At 52.2% G+C, this 19,328-nt stretch overlaps 1 protein-coding gene across 1 annotated transcript in view; it reads right to left on the bottom strand.

The window, feature by feature from the left end:
* Nucleotides 1-281: 281 nt before the first annotated feature.
* EXOC6B (exocyst complex component 6B) overlaps nucleotides 282-19,328 on the bottom strand; it is a 310,684-nt gene continuing 291,637 nt past the window's right edge. Inside the window, 4 exon segments of the mRNA XM_033007046.2 lie at nucleotides 282-493; nucleotides 495-513; nucleotides 3,443-3,454; nucleotides 5,658-5,770. Coding sequence (XP_032862937.2) covers nucleotides 386-493; nucleotides 495-513; nucleotides 3,443-3,454; nucleotides 5,658-5,770 — 252 coding nt within the window. The 3' untranslated portion in view covers nucleotides 282-385.

Raw genomic sequence — 19,328 nt, 5'->3', positions numbered from 1 at the left:
GTTCTGCAGCTGAATAAGTTAACAAAAGGAAGTCAGACCGACTCTTTCAATTTGGCTTATATATAAAAAAAAAAAAAAAAAAAAAAAAAAAAAAATAGTCTGGGTGTGAACTTCTCTCTAAGGCTTCAGGATTTACCGTCACTTTATAAACCCCTGAAAATAGGAGTTTATAACAGGTGATTCCTGACACCACCTTCACAAGAAGTGCTGCCTGCCTTCCCCGGGATTGTTTAGCAAGGAACATTGTGTCATCGGGGCAGGTTTCGTGAATACTATACAGGTGACTAAAAAAATACATATATTCTCTTTGAACAAGAATCCCAAGTCCAGGCGCATGGAAGGCTGCGGTGCAGGGACCGGCGCGGGCGGGAGGTCCCCGAGTCCCTCACGAGTGATGGCTGTTGATCAGGCTGCGGAGCTGCTTGGCCACGGTGTCTATCAGCTTCTGCTTGTCCCTCTCGTTTTTCCGAAACTGGGCAAAAACGTTGTTTTTTTCTGCTCGTGTCTCTCATCCTGCGCAGAGCAGAAACAGGTTATGGCACAGGTATCGCCGCTCAGCGTCGCGCCCAAGCCCCACGAAGGAATCGCACGTAAAGTGCCTATTCAGGCTCTGATAGAGAGAGGAGGGGGCTGAATCTAAAGGCTCTCCCCCCATTTTTATCACGCTTTCCTGTAAAGATGGGCATAGCAAGCCATGTGCGGGCTTCACACAGTTTGCATTTCTCCTTTAAACCCTGCAAATCCCACTCGGTGTCACCGTAGGGTCTATCTCTAATGCCAAAATGCACGAAACCCTCGAGCCTCTTGTTCTCCCCTTCCAAACAGCTTTTGCTACATTCCCACGTCACATTCTGAAGGGATAAGTGACAACGCTGTAATAGGAGGAGGAAATTAAAAAATTAACATCAAAGCCACAGCATTTAGGCTTCTTATTTGAAACGGTGCAGTGCATGCGGCCAAGAGGTGCAGCTTTTGTGGCAGCCGGAAAGGTTCGGAGTTGTGAAATTAAAACACTATATGATTTTATAGAATATGCTTTATATAAAAGGCAGGAATCCAGCACGGGTTTCCCCCCAATTTAAAAATCATCTTGAGATTCGTAGTGTTTTAAAATTACATTCAACAGGGGAAAGAGCGGGCTGGTCCCCACGAGGTCTCCAAAAAGCCAGCGGGAAGACGAGCGGGCGGTGGGATGGGAACTGAACTCGAAGCTGGTGCAGCTCCGTCTCTCTCCGCCATGCAAAGCGGGGGGTTCATGCACGCTTCCATTTGCAGATGCATTTTTTTTTTTTTGGGGGGTGGGGGGTGGGAGGGGAGTGGGGGGCCAGGTCTCGTTGCATGGTGCAAGCATGAGCTTTATGCAGGCAGGGCATGTGCCGGGAAGGGAAACCACCCCACAAGGGTCAACCCTTCGACAGCTCTTGAAGGTATCAGCCTCAACATCCAACCTGCTGGTTCTCAGCCGGCACCGCTCTTTTCTAATACCACAATTTGTAAATGATTTTCTCGGTAAATCAGATCTGGCAGAAGCTGATGGCTTTGGATGAGTCACACAAGCTTGAGTTTTCGGCCTTGGGGACCTAAATGAAGCATTAAAGTGATTGGGACACAGCGCTGAGAGTCCCTGGGAAACTGGCACTTGGTCAAACCAGAGAGTTTTTGAGTTAACGGATCACAAAACAAACCTCTTGAAACTTATTTAACCGATTAAAAACAAAAACAAAACAAAAAAAAACAACAACAACAAAAAAATCCTAAGGTTTTTCATGCTTCAATCTTCCTAAGAAGAGCCAAAGGGAATCTGAAATGTTCCCAAAAACATCTAGCTTGGAACTGGAAACAAGGATAACAACTTTATCCCAAAGGCTAATTTGCTAAAGTTAGAAGTGCCCAAAGACACAGGATTACAATCAAGCTGCTTTCCCAACAGTAACAAGATAGCTTGGAGCACTTTTATTCAGCAAAATAAGTAGTATTTTTTTTTTTTTTTCTTTCTCTCTCTTTTTTTTTTTTTGAACCAAAGCAGGTTTCCAGCTGCTCCGCCACAAGAACCAGGGAGCGATCGCACCGACGGGAAGCGGGGGGGTTTGTGAGTCGCACGGGTTAAGAGGTGTCACAGGGCCACGAAGTTTGGAAACCACCATCCTCCCGTGGGAGGGACCCCTCCGGCAGCGCTGCACGGCCCCGGCGGGTCTCCAAGCATTTCACCAGGAGGGCTGAGAGCTCCGGGTCTATTGCCCAGGATAGGTGGGGACGTCAGAGACGCTGAAAATAAGCCCGTACCTTCAGAAACCTCCACCCAGCGCTGTACCCATCTCTCCCCATCCCTGCCTGCTGCAGCTGCTCCCAGGGAACGCGTGGGGAATTTCCTCCCCTGCCCTAAAATCCCCTTCCTCCTGGGCATCTTAGGATCCCATCCCGGAGCCACCTCCAGCCCCACGGGACCCGCTCAGGTCCGTGAAATGTTTTTGAAGCAACGCATGTTGGATGCAAGAAACCTGTGGGACGCGTTTGAACGATGAGAAAGGAGTCGGGTGGGTAAAGCTGCCGGCTCGGGGTGAAAAAGGAGTCAGAGCACCGATCCCATGGCAGAGTCTGTTAAACCGGGGACGAGTGTCTGGGAGGGGATGGGAGCTGCTGGTGTCTCCAGACGTCACGTGAAGGCAGAGGCGCTAAACTGTTGAGTCTTATTAATGAATTAAGTTGCCTACAGGGCACAAAATCCTGCTGAATTTGGGTTGTGCTGTGCCGTGGACCGGGCAGCGTCGGGAGTGGCTGCACCTGTGGGAGAGGAGACGCGACGTGCTCGGTGTCAGAGGCATTCAGAAACGCCAGCCCAGGTTTTGTTTTGTTTCTTTTTTTGTTTTGTTTTGTTTTTGTTGTTGTTGGGGGTTTTTTTGTGGTTCTTTGGGTTTTTTCTTTTCCTTTTTTTTTTTTTTTTTTTTTTCCCCAGCATTTGGCTATAGGAAGCACCCGGTCCCTGATCAAGCGGTGCATCCAGACACCGAGACTATCAGCTTTAAAAGAGGGTGGAAATGCTTTCAAGCAGCTCTTTGGAGGATTGACAATTTTATTTCTTTAAGTGGGTGCCTGCAGAGCCCTGGGACGACCGAGCACGGTTTCGTATCGCGGTCCCTGTGCGTTAGCGCAGGAATTAAAAGGAAGAGCAAGGGAAAGAGAGAGCCCAGCGCTGTCCCCACCCCTGTCAACAAACACCACCTTCAATAGAGCCAAGCTTTGCTTAAAATAATCTATAAGAAAAAAAAAGCAACAGAGTAAAAGCTCCTCTTTTAGCTCTAATTAGTGCATTTGAGACGATAAAGTTACCGGAGGGAACTGTTTCAAAGACAGCTTGCATTTAGATCATTTAGTGCTCCATTTAAATCAAACAATAAAGTCACTGCAAGGTGAGGGTAAAAGCCCAAGCAAGCAGCATACTTACACTCGTGATATCCTATGAGAGATGTGTGATTAGGAAAAGAGATAATGATGAAAACAGGTTACAAAAGGAACCAGCGGATCAGAATTTCACGGCGCCTTGTCAGCAAAGCTTGGCTGCCTACGCAGAGGGCTGGGGAGGTGGGCTGGGAGCGCGGAGGGGAGCGGCCGGGCCGGTGCAGGGGCTGGGGGGGAGTTGGAGCTGGGGGAGGATGCACGGAGAGTCCCCGAAGGGCCTGAAAGCCCGAGCGGGGAGAGGGCAGAGCCCGCCGGAGCGTGCCGGCGATGCCGCGCCGCGAGGATGCGGGAGCTGCAAGGGCCCCACCGGGGACCCCCCCCCGGGGCTTGCCTCCGCAAAGGCAAGCGCATACGTGAAGGTTGCTCGTCAGATGGGATCCCTTTCGGGGAGAAGGCTGGCAAGCCGAGCTGGGGGGGGGGGGTTGTGGCTTTTTGATACCCCCCACCGAGCACGGACGCTGCACGCTCGAGCACTACCCAGGGAAAAAGGGCCAGGAGCAGGCAGCTGCCCTCCTGCTGTCCCAGTGCCTTCCCAGCCACGGCCACGGAGCCCAGCCGACTGCCTGCCCCCAACCCCCGGGCTCTTCCAGCTGCTGCACGTCCAAGCTCTCAGATTTTTGAGAGCTCTTTATTTTACCATTCTAGGGATAGGCTCCGAACACACCGCACGCTTTTGCATTATGGACGTCAGGTTGCAAATACGTTGTGAAGAACGCAGCGTATTACACAACACGTAGATGAAAACAGTGCCATAATGGATAAAAACGCTTTATACACAGCAACTACCTAAGCTGAGTCCCTGTGTATCATATTGAAAACATCTGGATGTCAAGAGTTGCTGTGAAATTAGCTGTTCTCCTTTGCGGGAGAGGAGGCCGTGCGGTTACGTGGACTGCAGAGAATACAGATGCGACTCCAAAGCTCAGAAGCAGACCAAGGGCAGTCCCAACTCTAAACTAGTCATCTCCTCCTCTGCAAGCAATGGAGAGAGATAGGTACCCTAAAAACCAACTCAAACTCCTCTTCAGGGTCTGACTTCATGGTAAACCTAACCGAACCTGACTGCAACTCCCTTGTCCTGCCTGCTCCTCCACGCAAGACGTAGCAGTGGAGCGCCCAGGGCACGAGCTGCTTGGAAAACTATTAATTCTCATTTTTGGCAGGTCTGATGGTAGCAAAGGGGCAGGAGTAGGGCCGATCCTCCCAATGAGAGCCTGGAGGTCTATCAGAGAAAGGGGCACCTGGGCCACCTCCTGCCCGGGCAGGGTGGGTGAGTGGTGGCACTCCTCTCCCACGTGCTAGAGGGGTTACGAGCGAAGCAAATCCCGCTCTTTTGGGATCTGCCGCAAACTCCTGGGCTTTCCCCTCCTTGCTGCTGACCTGTAGGACCGGTGGAAGCCTCCTCGCTGTGCTGCAGGAGGGATCCCAAAGCCCCGCAGAGACCGCGCGGCGCTCGCCCGGCGCGGCCCGGCACCGCTCCTCGGCGCGGCTCCGGGGCTTGGGCTGAAGCTGCGTGAAGCAGACGAGCTACAGCCTTCCAAGAGGCTCAGGTTCAGCCCTGGCAAAGAGCACGTCCTTGCTAAGGGCAAGCCCTGGGGCCACCCAAAGACGCTGCCCCATGTGTGGCCTTTCAGCACTTGATCACCTCCGTGGATCCAACGGAAGGGAGAGAATAGAATAGAAAGACTAGACTAGACTAGACTAGACTATTTTCAGTTGGAAGGGTCCTACAATGATCATCCAGTCCGACTGCCTGACCACTTCAGGGCTGACCAAGGTATTAAGGACATTGTTCAAATGTCTCTTAAAACACTGGCAGGCTCTGAGGCAGTAACACGAGCCTACGGGCTGGCAAATTTCAAATTATTTGGGGGCTTGAGATACACCTTTACAGTGGAATTCCATTGTAAGACAAGGAAAACTCTGCTTAAGAGTGAAGCAAAAAGACTCTCAGCCAAGTCAATGCTATTTTGATATAAAATCTGGGATTCAGGTTAGTGGGATAAAATAGGATTTTTCCATTTGAGCTCCCACTGTCCACCCAGGGGTGAAATCTTTGCTCACTGGATCACGAGCAGCCTCCTGCTCCCCGGACGGCTCCGTCCAGCCCCACGCGTGATGGAATCAGCCACCGAAACCCACTCTTGCCCAAAGCCAGATGGGGGTGAAAATTATCCCGCGTGTCCGGACCCCACACTCACTTTTCCAGCAGGATGAGGGCTGTCGTCGGGTTCACGCGAAGATACTTGCACGTGGGCTGCCCGTAGTCAGCCAGATACGTCGACCAGTCCCACTGGATGAACAGGTCCAAGAGCTGGAGCGGCCACGGGAAAGAAAAAACAAACAGAAATAAGATTTTAAAAAGCGGGCGAGAGAGCAGGCGGTTTATCCGAAAGCTGGCAAAAATCCTGGGCAGGTGGCGTTAACCACAGAAAACGGTTTGCAGTCTTTATTGATTTATTTAATATAATTCTGCTAATACATAATTTTTAACTCATTCATATTTACTCATTAATTTATTAATAATTCATGTTAATGTATATGGCTATATTAATTTAGCCATAGTGCACTCCTGCTGCCTTATCTCTATTTTGGGGCTGAACTAGCCGTACAGGGGATCTGAGAACTGAGACACCCCAAGGAGGTGGGTGGCAAAGAGCCCCAGCGCCCTGACGCCCTCAGCTACGGCACTTTTGGGGTCAAAGTCACCACAAATGTCTTCTGCCCCCAAATAACACCCCCCGGCATCTTTTGAACCATGCCATGAGGATTTCTCGTCACGCTTGCTCCATCTCAACATCTCCCAAGCGCTCTGGAAGCGTCTCTAACGACAGGAGCTCCCCGGGGAGCGGGCGTGGGACCCATCCAGGAGCTCAGGGCTTTATCTTAAGTGAACGAAGCTGCCGGAGGAGATTGGGAGTCCCAGGAGGTTTCCAGCTCTTTGTCAGAGAAACCACCCCAGCGGCGGAAGGAAAAGGGGGATTAATTCAGCCGCGTGTGATAGTCCCTGCTCCAGACCCCCAAAATTCGCACCTGAAGCCCTTCCCCTCCACAAAGCACCCCCTCGGCGCCCCCTCCCTCCCAGCTGATTCAGGTGAGGGATGAGCAGACCACAGCCCAGGTTTCCTAAAGGCCCTCTTCCACCCCACCTTTCCCATCCTTATTTCCCTTCCAACCCGAAGAGGAGCTCCCACGCCTTTCCCACGCGGGGCCCCCTTCACCCCTAAGCCGACTGGCCTCTCCACCCACCCACGAGCGCGCAGCTGAGGACGTACGAGACGCAGCCTTCATCTCCATCAGCTAAATCACGCTAATTAAGAGCGCCTGCCTCTTTCCCCCCCCCCCTCCCCAGCAACCTTCTGCCCCGGCGAGCTGCTGTGACCGCTCCATTGCAGGACAGGTTGCCGCGTCCCGGCGCCCACCGCTGACGCCCGGAGAAGGAGAATCGTCCCGCGGCCAAGCCAGGACCATAGAGGACTCATTGTCCCCGCGTCTCCACGGTTTTCCCGGAGGCTCCGGCACTGTTTAACAACACATCCCTCCCCGCCAAGAAGGGGATTTAGCTCCTCCGAGACCTCAAGGTACAAAACAAAAATGTGCAACAAGATTCTTTTTGATTATGTAGGTCAGGGCAAAGAAAACAAGCTGTTGGGAACAAGCCCCCGGGCTGGCGGGGGGGATGGATTAGCCGGGACCTAAGAGGGCTTTTCCAGCCCGCGGTCCCGCGCGGCTTTGTACGGCGGGGCCATTGTGTTAACTGCAAACCCGAGCTGAACATCATTGGCAGGAGTTTTTTTTCCAATGGGCACCTTCAGGAGACGACCTTAAATATGATTTCACAGGCTCTTTTCACGCAGCGCAGCGGGGCCAAGATTCTTCTATTGGGTTTGCCAGCTGCCGGGGGAAGTTGCGTGGTTGTACAGGCTAAATCGGACCCACCCCACCCCCTCAACACACCCAAGTCCTCTTGCTGGTGGCACTGGGGGGCTGAACGTGCCTCTGGCAAACCACGAACAAAGCAGGAGGAGCTATTGCCATAAAAAGCGCATGGCCGGACCGTGGAGGGACCAGGTTCATGGGGGGTGGAAATAAAGCCCCAGGAGAAGGGGACAGAAGAAGAACCAAAATAAAAAAAGCGATGATTAGAAGTGAGCTAGGAGAAGATGAAATAAAAAACACCGGGAGGTGTTATAAAAAGGAGGCTTGGGGGGGGACAGCAGAGGCTCGGGGAACCATGCAGGAGCTCAGGGGATGGATGGGTGAGGAAAAGGCTTGGAGAAATCTCCCACATATATCTCTGAAAGAGCACAGCCAACCCAGCACGGGGAGATTTTTAAGCAAAAGTCGGGTGAACGACCATCAAGGGCAGCTCAACCCTTGCTCTCCAGCTCTAGGAGCTTGAGCTAACCCTTGCCGTGCCCACCCGGGCCAGGTGACGAGCGGCTGGGACAGCACACAGCCCGATGGCCACCCTCAGCCCGCAGCTTTGCCCCAGCTCTGCTCCAACTCAGTTCAACTCAGCTGGGTTGAAGCAGTGCAGCTCCCCGGCACGGGGCTGCCAGGCTGCTGGGCTTTCCTGGCGTTGAAGATGCACCACCACATCTTCTACTGCGCTGGCATCAGCCTGAAGGGGTGCTCGGTAGGTTATTTTACGGACCTGTTTTGACATGGACCTGTTGGAACAAGTTGAGAGGAGGACATGACAATGGCCCGAGGGCTGGAACACCTCTGTTATGAAGAAAGGCTGAGAGAGTTGGGAGGGTTCAGCCTGGAGAAGAGAAGGTTCTGGGGAGACCTTTGAGCAGCCTTTCAATATATAAAGCGGGCTTATAAGGAAGACGGAGAGAGACATTTTACAAGGGCCTGTAGGACAAGGGGCAACAGTTTTAAAGTGAAGGAGGGTAAGTTGAGGTTGACAATAAAGAAGACATCTTTTATGATGAGAGTGGAGGGATGCTGGCCCAGGGTGCCCAGAGCAGCTGTGGCTGCCCCCTCCCTGGAAGGGTTCAAGGCCAGGTTGGACAGGGCTGGGAGCCCCCTGGGCTGGGGGAAGGGGGCCCTGCCCGGGGCAGGGCTGGTTGGAACTAGATGATCTTTAAAGTCCCTTCCAACCCAAACCGTTCTATGATTCTATGATAACCCAGACAAGTAGCCCAGACAAGACAGTTTGTTCTGTACCTCCTTTCAGCGTGGGGTGAAGTGCTTCCTGGCTGCTGGTACCCGAAGATACTTGCTGAATCACAGAACGATTTGGGTTAGAAGGGAATTTTAAAGGTCATCTGGTCCAACCCTCCTGCCATGAGCAGGGACATCTTCAACAAGATCAGGTTGCTCAGAGCCCCGTCCAACCTGGCCTTGAATGTTTCTGGGGGATGGGGCATCTACCACCTCTCTGGGCAACCTGGTCCAGGGTTTCACCACCCACACTGTAAAAAATTGCTCCCTTACATCTGGTCTGAATCCTACCCTTTTTTAGTTTAAAAGCATTACCCTTTGTCCTATTGCTACAGGCTGTATTAAAAAGTCCGTCCCCATCTTAGCCAAAGAGAAGAGAAGGCTCCGGGGAGCCCTTCGAGCGGCCTCCCAGGGCTTAAAGGGGGGACAGGAGAGGTGGGGGGGGACTCTGGATCGGGGGGTGGGGGTAGGACGAGGCGGGACGGTTTAAAGCTGAAAGAGAGTAGGTTTAGGTTATATATAAGGCAGAAATTGTTCCCTGTGCGGGGGGTGAGGCGCTGGCCCAGGGTGCCCAGAGCAGCTGTGGGTGCCCCCTCCCTGGAAGGGTTCAAGGCCAGGTTGGACGGGGCTGGGAGCCCCCTGGGCTGGGGGAAGGGGGCCCTGCCCGGGGCAGGGGGTGGCGCTGGATGATCTTTGAAGTTCCCTCCCAACTCAAACCATTCTGTGATTCCATGATTTTATTGTCATCTGTCGCACTGTTCAGGCAGCTCCAGCTAGGCACATCGCTACAGGAGTGCAATAGGCACGTGGGAGAGAAGCCCCCATGACCCGGGGGTGTTGGTGGACAGCCGGCTGCATACGAGCCAGCAGTGAGCCCAGGTGGCCAAGAAGGCCGGTGGCATCCCGGCTTGTGTCAGCAATAGTGTGGCCAGCAGGACCAGCGCAGGGATCGCCCCCCTGTACTCGGCACTGGGGAGGCCGCGCCTCGAATAGCGGGTTCAGGTTCGGGCCCCTCACTCCAGGAAAGACCTTGAGGTGCTGGAGCGTGTCCAGAGAACAGAAACGGAGCTGGGGAAGGGTCTGGAGCACGAGTGCTGTGAGGAGCAGCTGAGGGAACTGGGGGGTTCAGCCTGGAGAAAAGGAGGCTGAGGGGAGCCCTGGTGGCTCTCGACAGCTCCCTGGAAGGAGGTTGGAGCGAGGGGGGGGTCGGTCTCTTCTCCCGAGTAACAAGCGATAGGACGAGAGGAAACGGCCTCAAGTTGCTCCAGGGGAGGTTTATGTCCGATATTAGGAAAAAATTCTTCACCAAAAGGGTTGTCAAGCATTGGGACGGGCTGCCCAGGGAAGCGGTGGAGTCACCATCCCTGGAGGAATTCAAAAGCCGCGGAGACGTGGTGCTGAGGGACGTGGCTCGGTGGTGGCCTTGGCAGTGGGAGCTTTACGGTTGGACTCGATGATCTCAAAGGCCTTTCCCGCCCTAAACAATTCTGGGATTCCAAATGAGCTCCATCCGAAAGGCGCTCCCACCGCCGGCCGGACCTTCCCCAAGCCTCCCCCGGCCGGCTCCCGGCCGTGACGGATAGCCTGGGGAGTTTACAACCGCTCGCCCACATCCACCTTGCTGGCGAGGAAGGTGCGAGGAGAGCGGGGGGCCGGCGCCTTTGGCCCCCGGCTGCCGCACGGCGCGGGGCATCGCCGGGCTCTGCCGCGGGTCGTGCTCCGTAGGAGGGGTCGGTCTTGCAGGAGGAAGCCCGATGGCTCAGGGCGAGCGGTCTCGAGACGATTTATCTGTCACATAAATGTGGTTTTATTGGTTTTACTGTTTAAACTTTTCACCTCGGCTGCTAAATCTGAACGACCGAAAGGAGAAAAGGAAAAAAAAAAAAAAAAAATGGAAAGGAAAAACCCGTCTGCGCAGCGGCGCTGGGCTGCGGCGGGCCTGCCAGGGGAGATTCCAAATAAAATATGCAAATACCATTAATTCTTCAAACCAGAGTCTCCTTTTCAAGGCTATAAATCAAACTTGACAGGACATACACCGGGGGAAAGGAAAAGAAGGGCGGGGGGGGGTGGTGAAAAAGAAGAGGAGCTTTTACTGCGATGATATGAAAGTGGAATAAACTGAGCAAGCTGCAGACTGGGCTGAGAACCTGCGGCTTCCCGGGGTACGAGACGCATCTTTGCTGCAATAGCGGGGAAAGATTCATGTATATCTTTATAAAAATGAAGACACGGAGAATGGTCTGAGGATGTCTCCAAAAGAAAGGTACCCAAAACCAATAAAAATTGGTTTTTATACACTTACATGAGCTGTTACTCAAATGGCGATTCAAGAGAGGGCAACCCTGGGAAGAAAGAATTAAACTGGGAGCCAGTTCCCAGCCGTGCCCCAAGGGCAGGGCCCAAGAAGCACTTTCTCCCCATTCCCCTCAGTTCCACCTCAAAAAACGCTTCTCGCTCCCTTGTAATACCACCATCTCAAACTCTTCAAAGCAAGTTGTTTTTTTTTTTTTTTCCAAAGCAAATGCATGTTTTTACAGTCCTTCCATCAAGTCTAGGGAAAGAATTAACTGCACGCTGGTGGCAAAGGAACCGGGGACATCGTGGTGACTTTGCAAGCTTCTCCCTCCCGATGCAAAGCAAAGTGGGACAGTATGTCCTGTCTGACACGAGATGACAGTGCTGAATCTGGATAAAATTCTTTCAGCCACGCCAGAAATCATGTAATGTGAATCCAAAGTGATTCAAAACACAGTTTGCAAGCTCTGCCAGCGCCCCTGGCACAAGATCAAAGAAAGCACCAGCATTTGCACGCCCGCACGAGCGTCACAGCGGGCTCTGCACAAACCTGGGGGGTGATGCACGGTGGCTCGAGATAAAGAAGATCACAGGAAAGGGAGACCTGTGGTTTTTAACGTGAAAAGAAACCCACGACAAAAAAAAAAAAAAAAAAAAAAAGATGTGTCCTGTCCCAGAGAAGTCAGGATGATGTTGCAGGGATAACTTTAGATACGGGATCATCTCAGCTCAAAGGATCCCTCCTCCCCTCCTCAAGCCTAAGAGAGGAAGGTCAAGTGTTATTGCAGGACGGATGAAAATTCCCGAATTCCCCAACTTCATGCAACACCTGGCTCTTCTATTTTTCTCTTTTCCCTCTCCTCAACTGATGCAGCACCACTCTGAGCATCCACGAACAGGGATTTGCACCCAAACGCTTTGACCTGCAGGAAACCGCCACTTAAGCCACCCCAAAAGCTCTGGGGTCATGGGCAAGTCCACTGGAAGGGGAGGGTGACCATCCCCTTTCAGCAGAGGGAAGAGCTTCCTGGGCCAGAACCGCCACAACACGGGACACGAGGTTACAGCCACTGGAGCAGGAAGCAAAACTTGTCCGAATGAAAAGCAAAGAGCAACTGTCCCCAACTGTCCAAGGCACAGGAGCAGCCTGCAGTCCAGCCACAAATGGAAACCACGTCTTTCCGCATCCCCAGCAAGCAAACTTTTTGCTTTTTTTCTGTCCCTGCTGAAGGGATTTGGCTGCGTAAGGGACATGCGCCTCGGTTCTGTTAAAGTCAAAGAGAGCCATCATCACCTCTGCGCTCATGTCCATGTCTTCCCTCGTGTCCCAGCCCTTTTGCTTTTTCATATCATGTCTTTGCAGGGCTGAAATCACACATGAACTGTGAGTATTTATAAAGAGCCTTGGCCGGATGCAATCTGGCGCAAGAGCCTCCTGGCTACGCAGAAGCTGGATGATGAAAGGAGGAACAACCCCATCCTGAAGACTAACTCTCACTTTAGTTCAAGGTCCAGGTCTCTTCGTGGAGACGTGAAGGCTCACAGAAACCCTCATCACAGTATTCCAGTACTTCAAGGGTGGCTACGAGGAGGATGAAGGCTCTCTCTTCGCAAGGAGCCATATGGAAAAGACAAGGGTAGTGTCTCCAAGTTGCACCGGGAGAGGTTTTCTCAACACGAGAAAGAAATTTCTTACGGTAAGAACAACCGTTCACTGGGACAGCTTCCCTGGGGATGTGCTGGGGGTGTTCCAGATGCGATGGGACAGGGTGGTAGATCATCCCATCTAGGCTTCCTTTCCCGTGAAAAGATGAACCAGATGATCTTTCAAGGTCCCTTCTAACCTGGGATGTTCTATGGGTCTGTGACTCTACCCCAGAGACAAACACTCCTTCCCCTCTTATCCACCACAACATTTACTCCCAAAAGAGAACATCAAGACGGCTTGAAAAGACTTTCCTCTGCCGGCACCATCACGGTATCAGCAGATCTACCAGCAACGAGGGCAAGGGCTGGTGGAAACACCCCATAAAGAACTAAACCTTCCCTTCAACAAAAGCCCAAATTAGGGAATCGTCATGTCCCTGCAGCTATTAATTACCCTTTTTGTCCTTTTTCCTCCAAGCACACATACAATGGGAGACAGACTCTTCTCTGCTTGGACTTGTTGACTTTCCACAGTGCTCTGGGACCACAGGTTGGAGCTGGCTGGAGCCGGGCCGTGAGGTGCTACCGCCTCACACGCCTTCTGCAAAGTCACCAACTGCTCTCAACCCCCCCCCCCCCCCCCCGAAACAACCACCATCAGCACGTGTACACACACCCACACCGGAGGATGAAAAGGGAGAGGTGACTCGAGACCGTCAGCTGGCAAATCTTGCAACCTGTTTCAAAGAATTTAAACACAATTATCCCGGATTTCTCACATCCCACCAAGCTAAGGGAATTAGAGGAGCCTGGCCTTGGGTCGAGGTAGTGGGAGGTTCAGATCAACATGGAAGGGACAGCGATGCCACATGGTTATGGTCAGGCTTTCATGAGGAGCTTCCTGTTCCCTGGGGATGCCAGGGCGCAGAGAAGTGTTAATTAAATTGGGTTTGGTGATTTCCCAGCTGGCAGCAGCACTCCTGCCCTTGAAACCTGCTGGGGGTCATGTCCACGAGCAAGTGCTCTTGCTTTCTGGGGCAGAAGGAGGGAGTATTTTCAGAACAAAGATGAGCCCTGCTTTAAAAAGCTCTATTATCCTTCCTTATCCTTATAAATGCTGAGTCTGATGTGTTGCTTCCCCAGATTTTGTTGTGGGCAGCACGCAGAACGAACAGCATGCGGAATGAACCTGACACCTTCTAGTAAACCTTCAGTTTGGAAGAGATCACACTGTGAACTGACAAGCCCATTGAGACTTTTTCTTTAAAAAGCTCATTTGTCCGTTTTAACACCACAGCTCCACTGATAAAGGGGACAACAAGAGGCTCAGACAAAAGCAGCACTTGGGTTCTACCGTCATCCCACCAAAACCCCACCTGTACGAAGGGAAAGATGCTTCCAGCGGGAGCAGAAACCACCCAGGCAAGACCCGGTCCTGCTGGGTACCTCCATAAAAGCACAAGAAACTACTGAACCCAAACCAGTGCCAATTCCCAGCTTGCCCATGCCCAAGCTTGCCCACAACCCATCCTCTCCAGCGGCTGAGCAGCCAGCGGGTAAGTGTCCCGGAGCACAAAAGCCCAAATGAATTTCCAACATCGGCAGCCACAGACAAGTACATTCAAAATAATTTATTTTGGTGAGGTTTCAATTATGCCTCCTGGGAAAGCCATACTGAAAGAGAAAGAAATACTCTAACCCGCGGGGAAACGTGGGTTTGGACAATAGCATTGCTAAGAAGAAAAGGCACCAGGAATTGGAACATGATGTTTGTTCGTTTACTTGCGAAAGACACGGTGGGTAAAACTGTGGCCTGAGTGAAAGCAGGAGCAGATTTGTCCCAGATTTTCTCCGGAAACTATTTGCTCTGTGTATTGAGCTCGCTTTGCGCGAGGGGGTGGGCAGCGCCCGCAGTAACCTGCTGGTGCACGAGCCGAGGGATCGACACCCACGGAGAGCAGGGAGGGTTCATCTCACTTCAGGTGCTTACCAGACCTGCCTGCCAGAGAGAGACGGGCTCCTAGGAGTTCCTGTAGATCAGAGAGTGCTGTCCAGCCCTGCTTGGACCTCTCTGTAACGCACACGGACTCTACACTCGAGTGACCCCTCCAGGTCTCCGGGGCAGATGTCCCACCCAGGGCTGTCCTTTCTCCTAAACACTCAGGACGGAGGGAGGAGAACCAATTTCAAGTTCCTCATCTCACATTTTAACTGGATTGATTTTGCAAGTTAAGGCAGCAATTTTATCTTTCCATTTTTCTTTTTTTTTTTTTTTTCCTGTTTACTTATGTCTGCAAAAGTGAAACAGTTCTTGGAAAAAAAAAAACATGAGAAGGATCTGCAAAGATTTATGGCAGATGGGACAGTATGTAACGGAGAAAGGTTTGAGACCAACAAAGCCCTAATCTGTCCAGTCTGGATTACTGTCAGATTTGTATTATTGCCTGTTTATAGGTTTTTGTATTTCTTACATCAGATTTCCAGGGGAACGTCTCCAGAAAGCTTTTTGCCTGCGCCGTGTGCACAGAAAGGTCTTCTGGCTTTCCATCTGCAAATGTTCATCGTTTATTAGGAGGAAAACCTCTGGCTTTCCACCTGCTTTGAAGTAACGCTGTAATTACACGGGCTGACTTTTCTACTGTTTCAGAAGATATTTATTCCATCGGTCTCGTTAAAATCTTAACAAACACAATTTTACCCGAAAAATGTTGCGTTTTTGAGTGCAGCTCACTTCCGCCCTTGCGGCAAAAAAACTCCCCTTTGGGTTAAATATGGCTTTGAGGAATCCACCTTCTCCTCCCAGCCTGCAACACGAAACCACATGAAGGAGCCACGAAAGGTTGTCGGGCTTCAAGAGAAGTGATGCAAAACAGCCCAAGAGCAAAGGGTGGGGACGCTGAGGATTAGCACATCGTGTTACGGTGACAGTCTTGAAGACTGGCTGGAAAGTCCCAACCAGCTTCGCTCACGCTCCTGCTGCCTTTGATGGTGCAGGATCGTGGCTTTAGTCATTCACTGGAGGCTTGCCCCTGGGGAAGGCTAAACTGAATTCTAGGGAAATCCCAAGTTTCTCTGACCATCGCAAAGCACTGTGCAACGCTGCTTGGGAAAAAAAAAAAAAAAAAAAAACAACAAAAAAAAACCAACCCCAAAAAACCCACCAACAACAACAAAATGACAAACCAAAAAAAACAAGCAAGGCATGAAAATTATTTGGTACAGAAACACTGGAGCTTCACTGTTTCAGAATACAATCAGCTGGTGCTAGCGATAGCCACCCAGATGGGGGATTTCATGAATGGCCGAAAGAACAAAAGGAAAACTGCCTCGCTGGGTTTAGTAGCCAATTTGCACTCATAAAAATGATGATTTCGACTCATCAAATTCTCCACGCAGGTTCACAAGTTTGCATGGTGCTTTCCGCCCGGAGAAGACGACCGTATTTCTACCCTCCAGATCCTACAATCCGCCTAAGACAAAGAGACAATACTGGGCAGCGGCCAAAAGAAATGAAAGAGCCTCGGAAGACTGTTCTCCGGGGACCGCGATTGAATAACACTTTGCGTTTCCATTTAACCGTCACAAAGGGGGATTTATTCCCGCAGCAGTGATGTCTCCTTTAGCAGCATCCCCCCCCCCCCCCCCCCCCCCCCCCCGCAGCCTCTCCGGCTCAGGTCTCCGCTGGGCACGGCCAGGAGGTGCGCCCACCCCTCTGCCCGGCAAGGACGGAGCCTGGCTCAGCCCCCCCAAGGGGATTTACATCCGAATCTGGGATGCAGCGCTCGGAAAGCGCTCACCTTGTAGGCAAGTATCCTTAGGAGCGTTTCTGAAGCTGGTGTGGGGGGGAAGAAGGGGGAGTCGCTAGTGGTAAGAGACCGGCGGCTCCGTGGTCGGGAGACGACGGCACCGTGCGTGCCGCTACCCCCCCCGTGTACAGAAACACCTTCTCTGCTTTTACAGGCCGGGTGCGTACAGCCTCGTGCATTTATCAGGCTCGCCCTGCCCGACCCGCACGTCCAAATCGGTGGCTCTGACGAAAACGTTAAGAAATAACACAGAAAAAACCCCCCATATCTCAGTGGCAGGTGAAGATGCTTTAGCAAGGGAGGAGAAGAGTTAACAAGGGCAGAGAAAAACCCACAAAACCCCCTAAACACAGCAAGGTGGGTTGAGGGAGGAGAAAAGCAGCGGCCGTCCAAAGAAGCCTGTACACAAACCACCTCCATCATCGACCCTCTAGTATCAGAAGGGCCAAAAAAAAAAAAAAACACTTTAAATGCCACCTTTCTAGCGGAAAATGTTCCCAGTTAATCGACAGAGCGGGTATTTGCAGCCAGAAGGCTTTTGGGCCAGGAAGGGTTAACGCTCCCCATCCGCTGCCACTTCAGCAGCGAATCTAGGTGCCGGCAGAGGGATCAGGGTCTGCCCAGAAGACGACCCAGCCGCGTTTTCTGATAAATGCACCAGCAGCCAGGACGTGATGCCCTGACACCCCGGTGAGGGGCACTGCGTGGCGTGTTCCCCACGGCGGGCTCCCGCCGGCAGGGCGAAGGGAGCCAGCGAGGTCTTTTTAAGCTCAGCCTTTAGGGTCCCTCCTTCTTCACGGTACAAGAAAGCCGTGATATTGGAATTAAACCGTTCCCGCCGTCCCCAGGGGCGCCGGCATCACCTTCCCCGAGCCCCACAGCCCGGCGCTCGCCGGGTACCAAACCGCGGCGCGGGGGCCAGCACGCCGCGCTTATTTTATCCTGCTGCTCAGCTGATGCCAAGCCCTCTGCAAAAGTTGCATTTTCTTTTGTTTACACATTAAAAAAGGGGATTAAAAAAAAAAAAAAAAAGCGAGTGACCTCTCGCTAACCCCAGCTGGTCTATGAGAAGCTGCCGCTGCCTTCACCTCCGGATGAACTTTCAGATTATCTCAGACAAGATTCACCTTGCGTTGAACTTGTACCCTGCGCGGCAGCACACAGTCACGTAACCTTGATTAAACATTAGGGCGCAACGCGGCTATAAATTTAAATGAGCGTTATCGGCGCGCTTCCTCCCGCCGTCCTCGGGGCAGGGGCTGCGCCGGGAGCCGCTGGGAACCAGCGCGGGCACGGCCGGGCCACGGAGAAGAAGTTATCTGAGGGGACGGGAGGGGGACGGAGCAGCTCCTGCGCCGTCCTCTGCCCCTCGGTGCGCGATGAGTTGTGTACGGGCTCTGCGGCAGCTCCCGCAGGGGCGAGCAGGGACAACCCGCGGAGGGCTTGGGTGGCTTGCTGCTCAAAAAGCCCGTGAAAAGAAAAAAAAAAAAAAAAAAAAAAAAAAAAAGACCAAACAAAAAGCAACAAGGAGCGGTAAGAGCTCCGGCAGTCCCTTTACCCAGCAGGAAACCTTTCGCAGGCCACGGCCTCCTAAACTCTGGCTGCCCTCTTCACGCAAAGCGCCGCAGCCCGTCCCCTCCTCCCATTTATTTTCGAGACACACGCGTGACGGGAGGCAGAGGCAGCCGCCGCCTCAGCTCCCAGCTGACACGGGAGGGAAGGGAGAGCTCAGCATCCGCGCCGGCGGCGGCGATTCCTGCCGCAGAGGTCACTCGGCCGCTCGAGAGGAGAGCGTCTGGGTGGCGAAATAGATACGCTCAAGTTCAAGTGCTTGAAATGCCTCCTTTTTTTTTTTAAAAAAAAAAAAAAAAACAACAAACAAAACAACAAAACTAAACTAATATATCCCCTGCTTTTCATGATAACTTCCTCCTTATTCTCAGCGGTTTTGTTTAGCAGATCTATTGTTCTCGGCAAGCCTTGCCCTGGGGTCCAATTTGACTGTGTTCTCATTTTTCCCCCTATGTAACTGATGCTTATTTCTTTAAGCTCTACTGTAAACAGAAAACACACCGCAGTGCCCTTGCCTGGCTTTGCAGGAGGCAGGCTCAGACCTGGAACTCCTTCTTTTTGTTGGTTTGTTGGTTTTTTTGTTGTTGTTGTTTTGGTTTCTTTTTTTTTTTTTTTTTTTTTTTTTTAGTATAGGAAACAAAAAGATTGGGCTTGCTTGCTTCAAGGATTCAAACACCTGCGGGATGCGGGAGGACGGCTGCGGTACCCGCGGGTGGTCCGGGCTGGGAGCAGGGACCACACGGCTCCAGCACTGCTTTGCTGGATAAACGGCCTTTTTTTTTTTGGCTTGAGAGGCTGGAAACGTGCCGCTTTCCTAATTAGAGACATCTTTAATGTTCAGTAAGGGCAGGGGCTGAGGGGGTAAGCAGCATCATTTGGAGGTGGCATCAAGTTCTTTGAGGTGCTCGGGGTGAACCAGAAAGCCAGCAGACAGCATCCCCCCTCGATGAGGTGGCACACGGGGAGCAAATATAACAGAAAAATAAAACCTTCGCAGAGGGAAACGTATCTTGGCTGGTTTGAGGAACACAACAGGAGATGGGGGCTTGGGAAGGGTGGGCGATGGGGGCACCAAGATGCTGGTTTGTGCTTCGCATCATTTACTTGTCAGGGGTTTGGTCGTCACCCAGAGGAACGTCCTCGCTCCAGCAGGCAGCAAAGGGGGAGCTTGGGGGATGCAGGAGCCGCCTGTGCTGCAGCGCTGAGGAAACATTTTGAGCAAAACGATGGGGTTTTTCCCCCATTTGCTGTCCCCATGACTCCTCTCCACCCTGGTTCCTACAGTAGCTTCCCAGGAATCACAGAACTGGTTAGGGTGGGAAAGACCTTTGCGATCATCGAGTCCAACCGTAAAGCTCCCACTGCCAAGGCCAC

This window comes from Tyto alba, unplaced genomic scaffold (genome assembly GCF_018691265.1).
Source record: "Tyto alba isolate M040663 unplaced genomic scaffold, T.alba_DEE_v4.0 Super-Scaffold_6, whole genome shotgun sequence".
Taxonomy (NCBI): domain Eukaryota; kingdom Metazoa; phylum Chordata; class Aves; order Strigiformes; family Tytonidae; genus Tyto; species Tyto alba.
The sequence above is the reverse complement of the archived record's forward strand: the minus strand, read 5'-3'. Positions and strand labels throughout refer to the sequence as shown.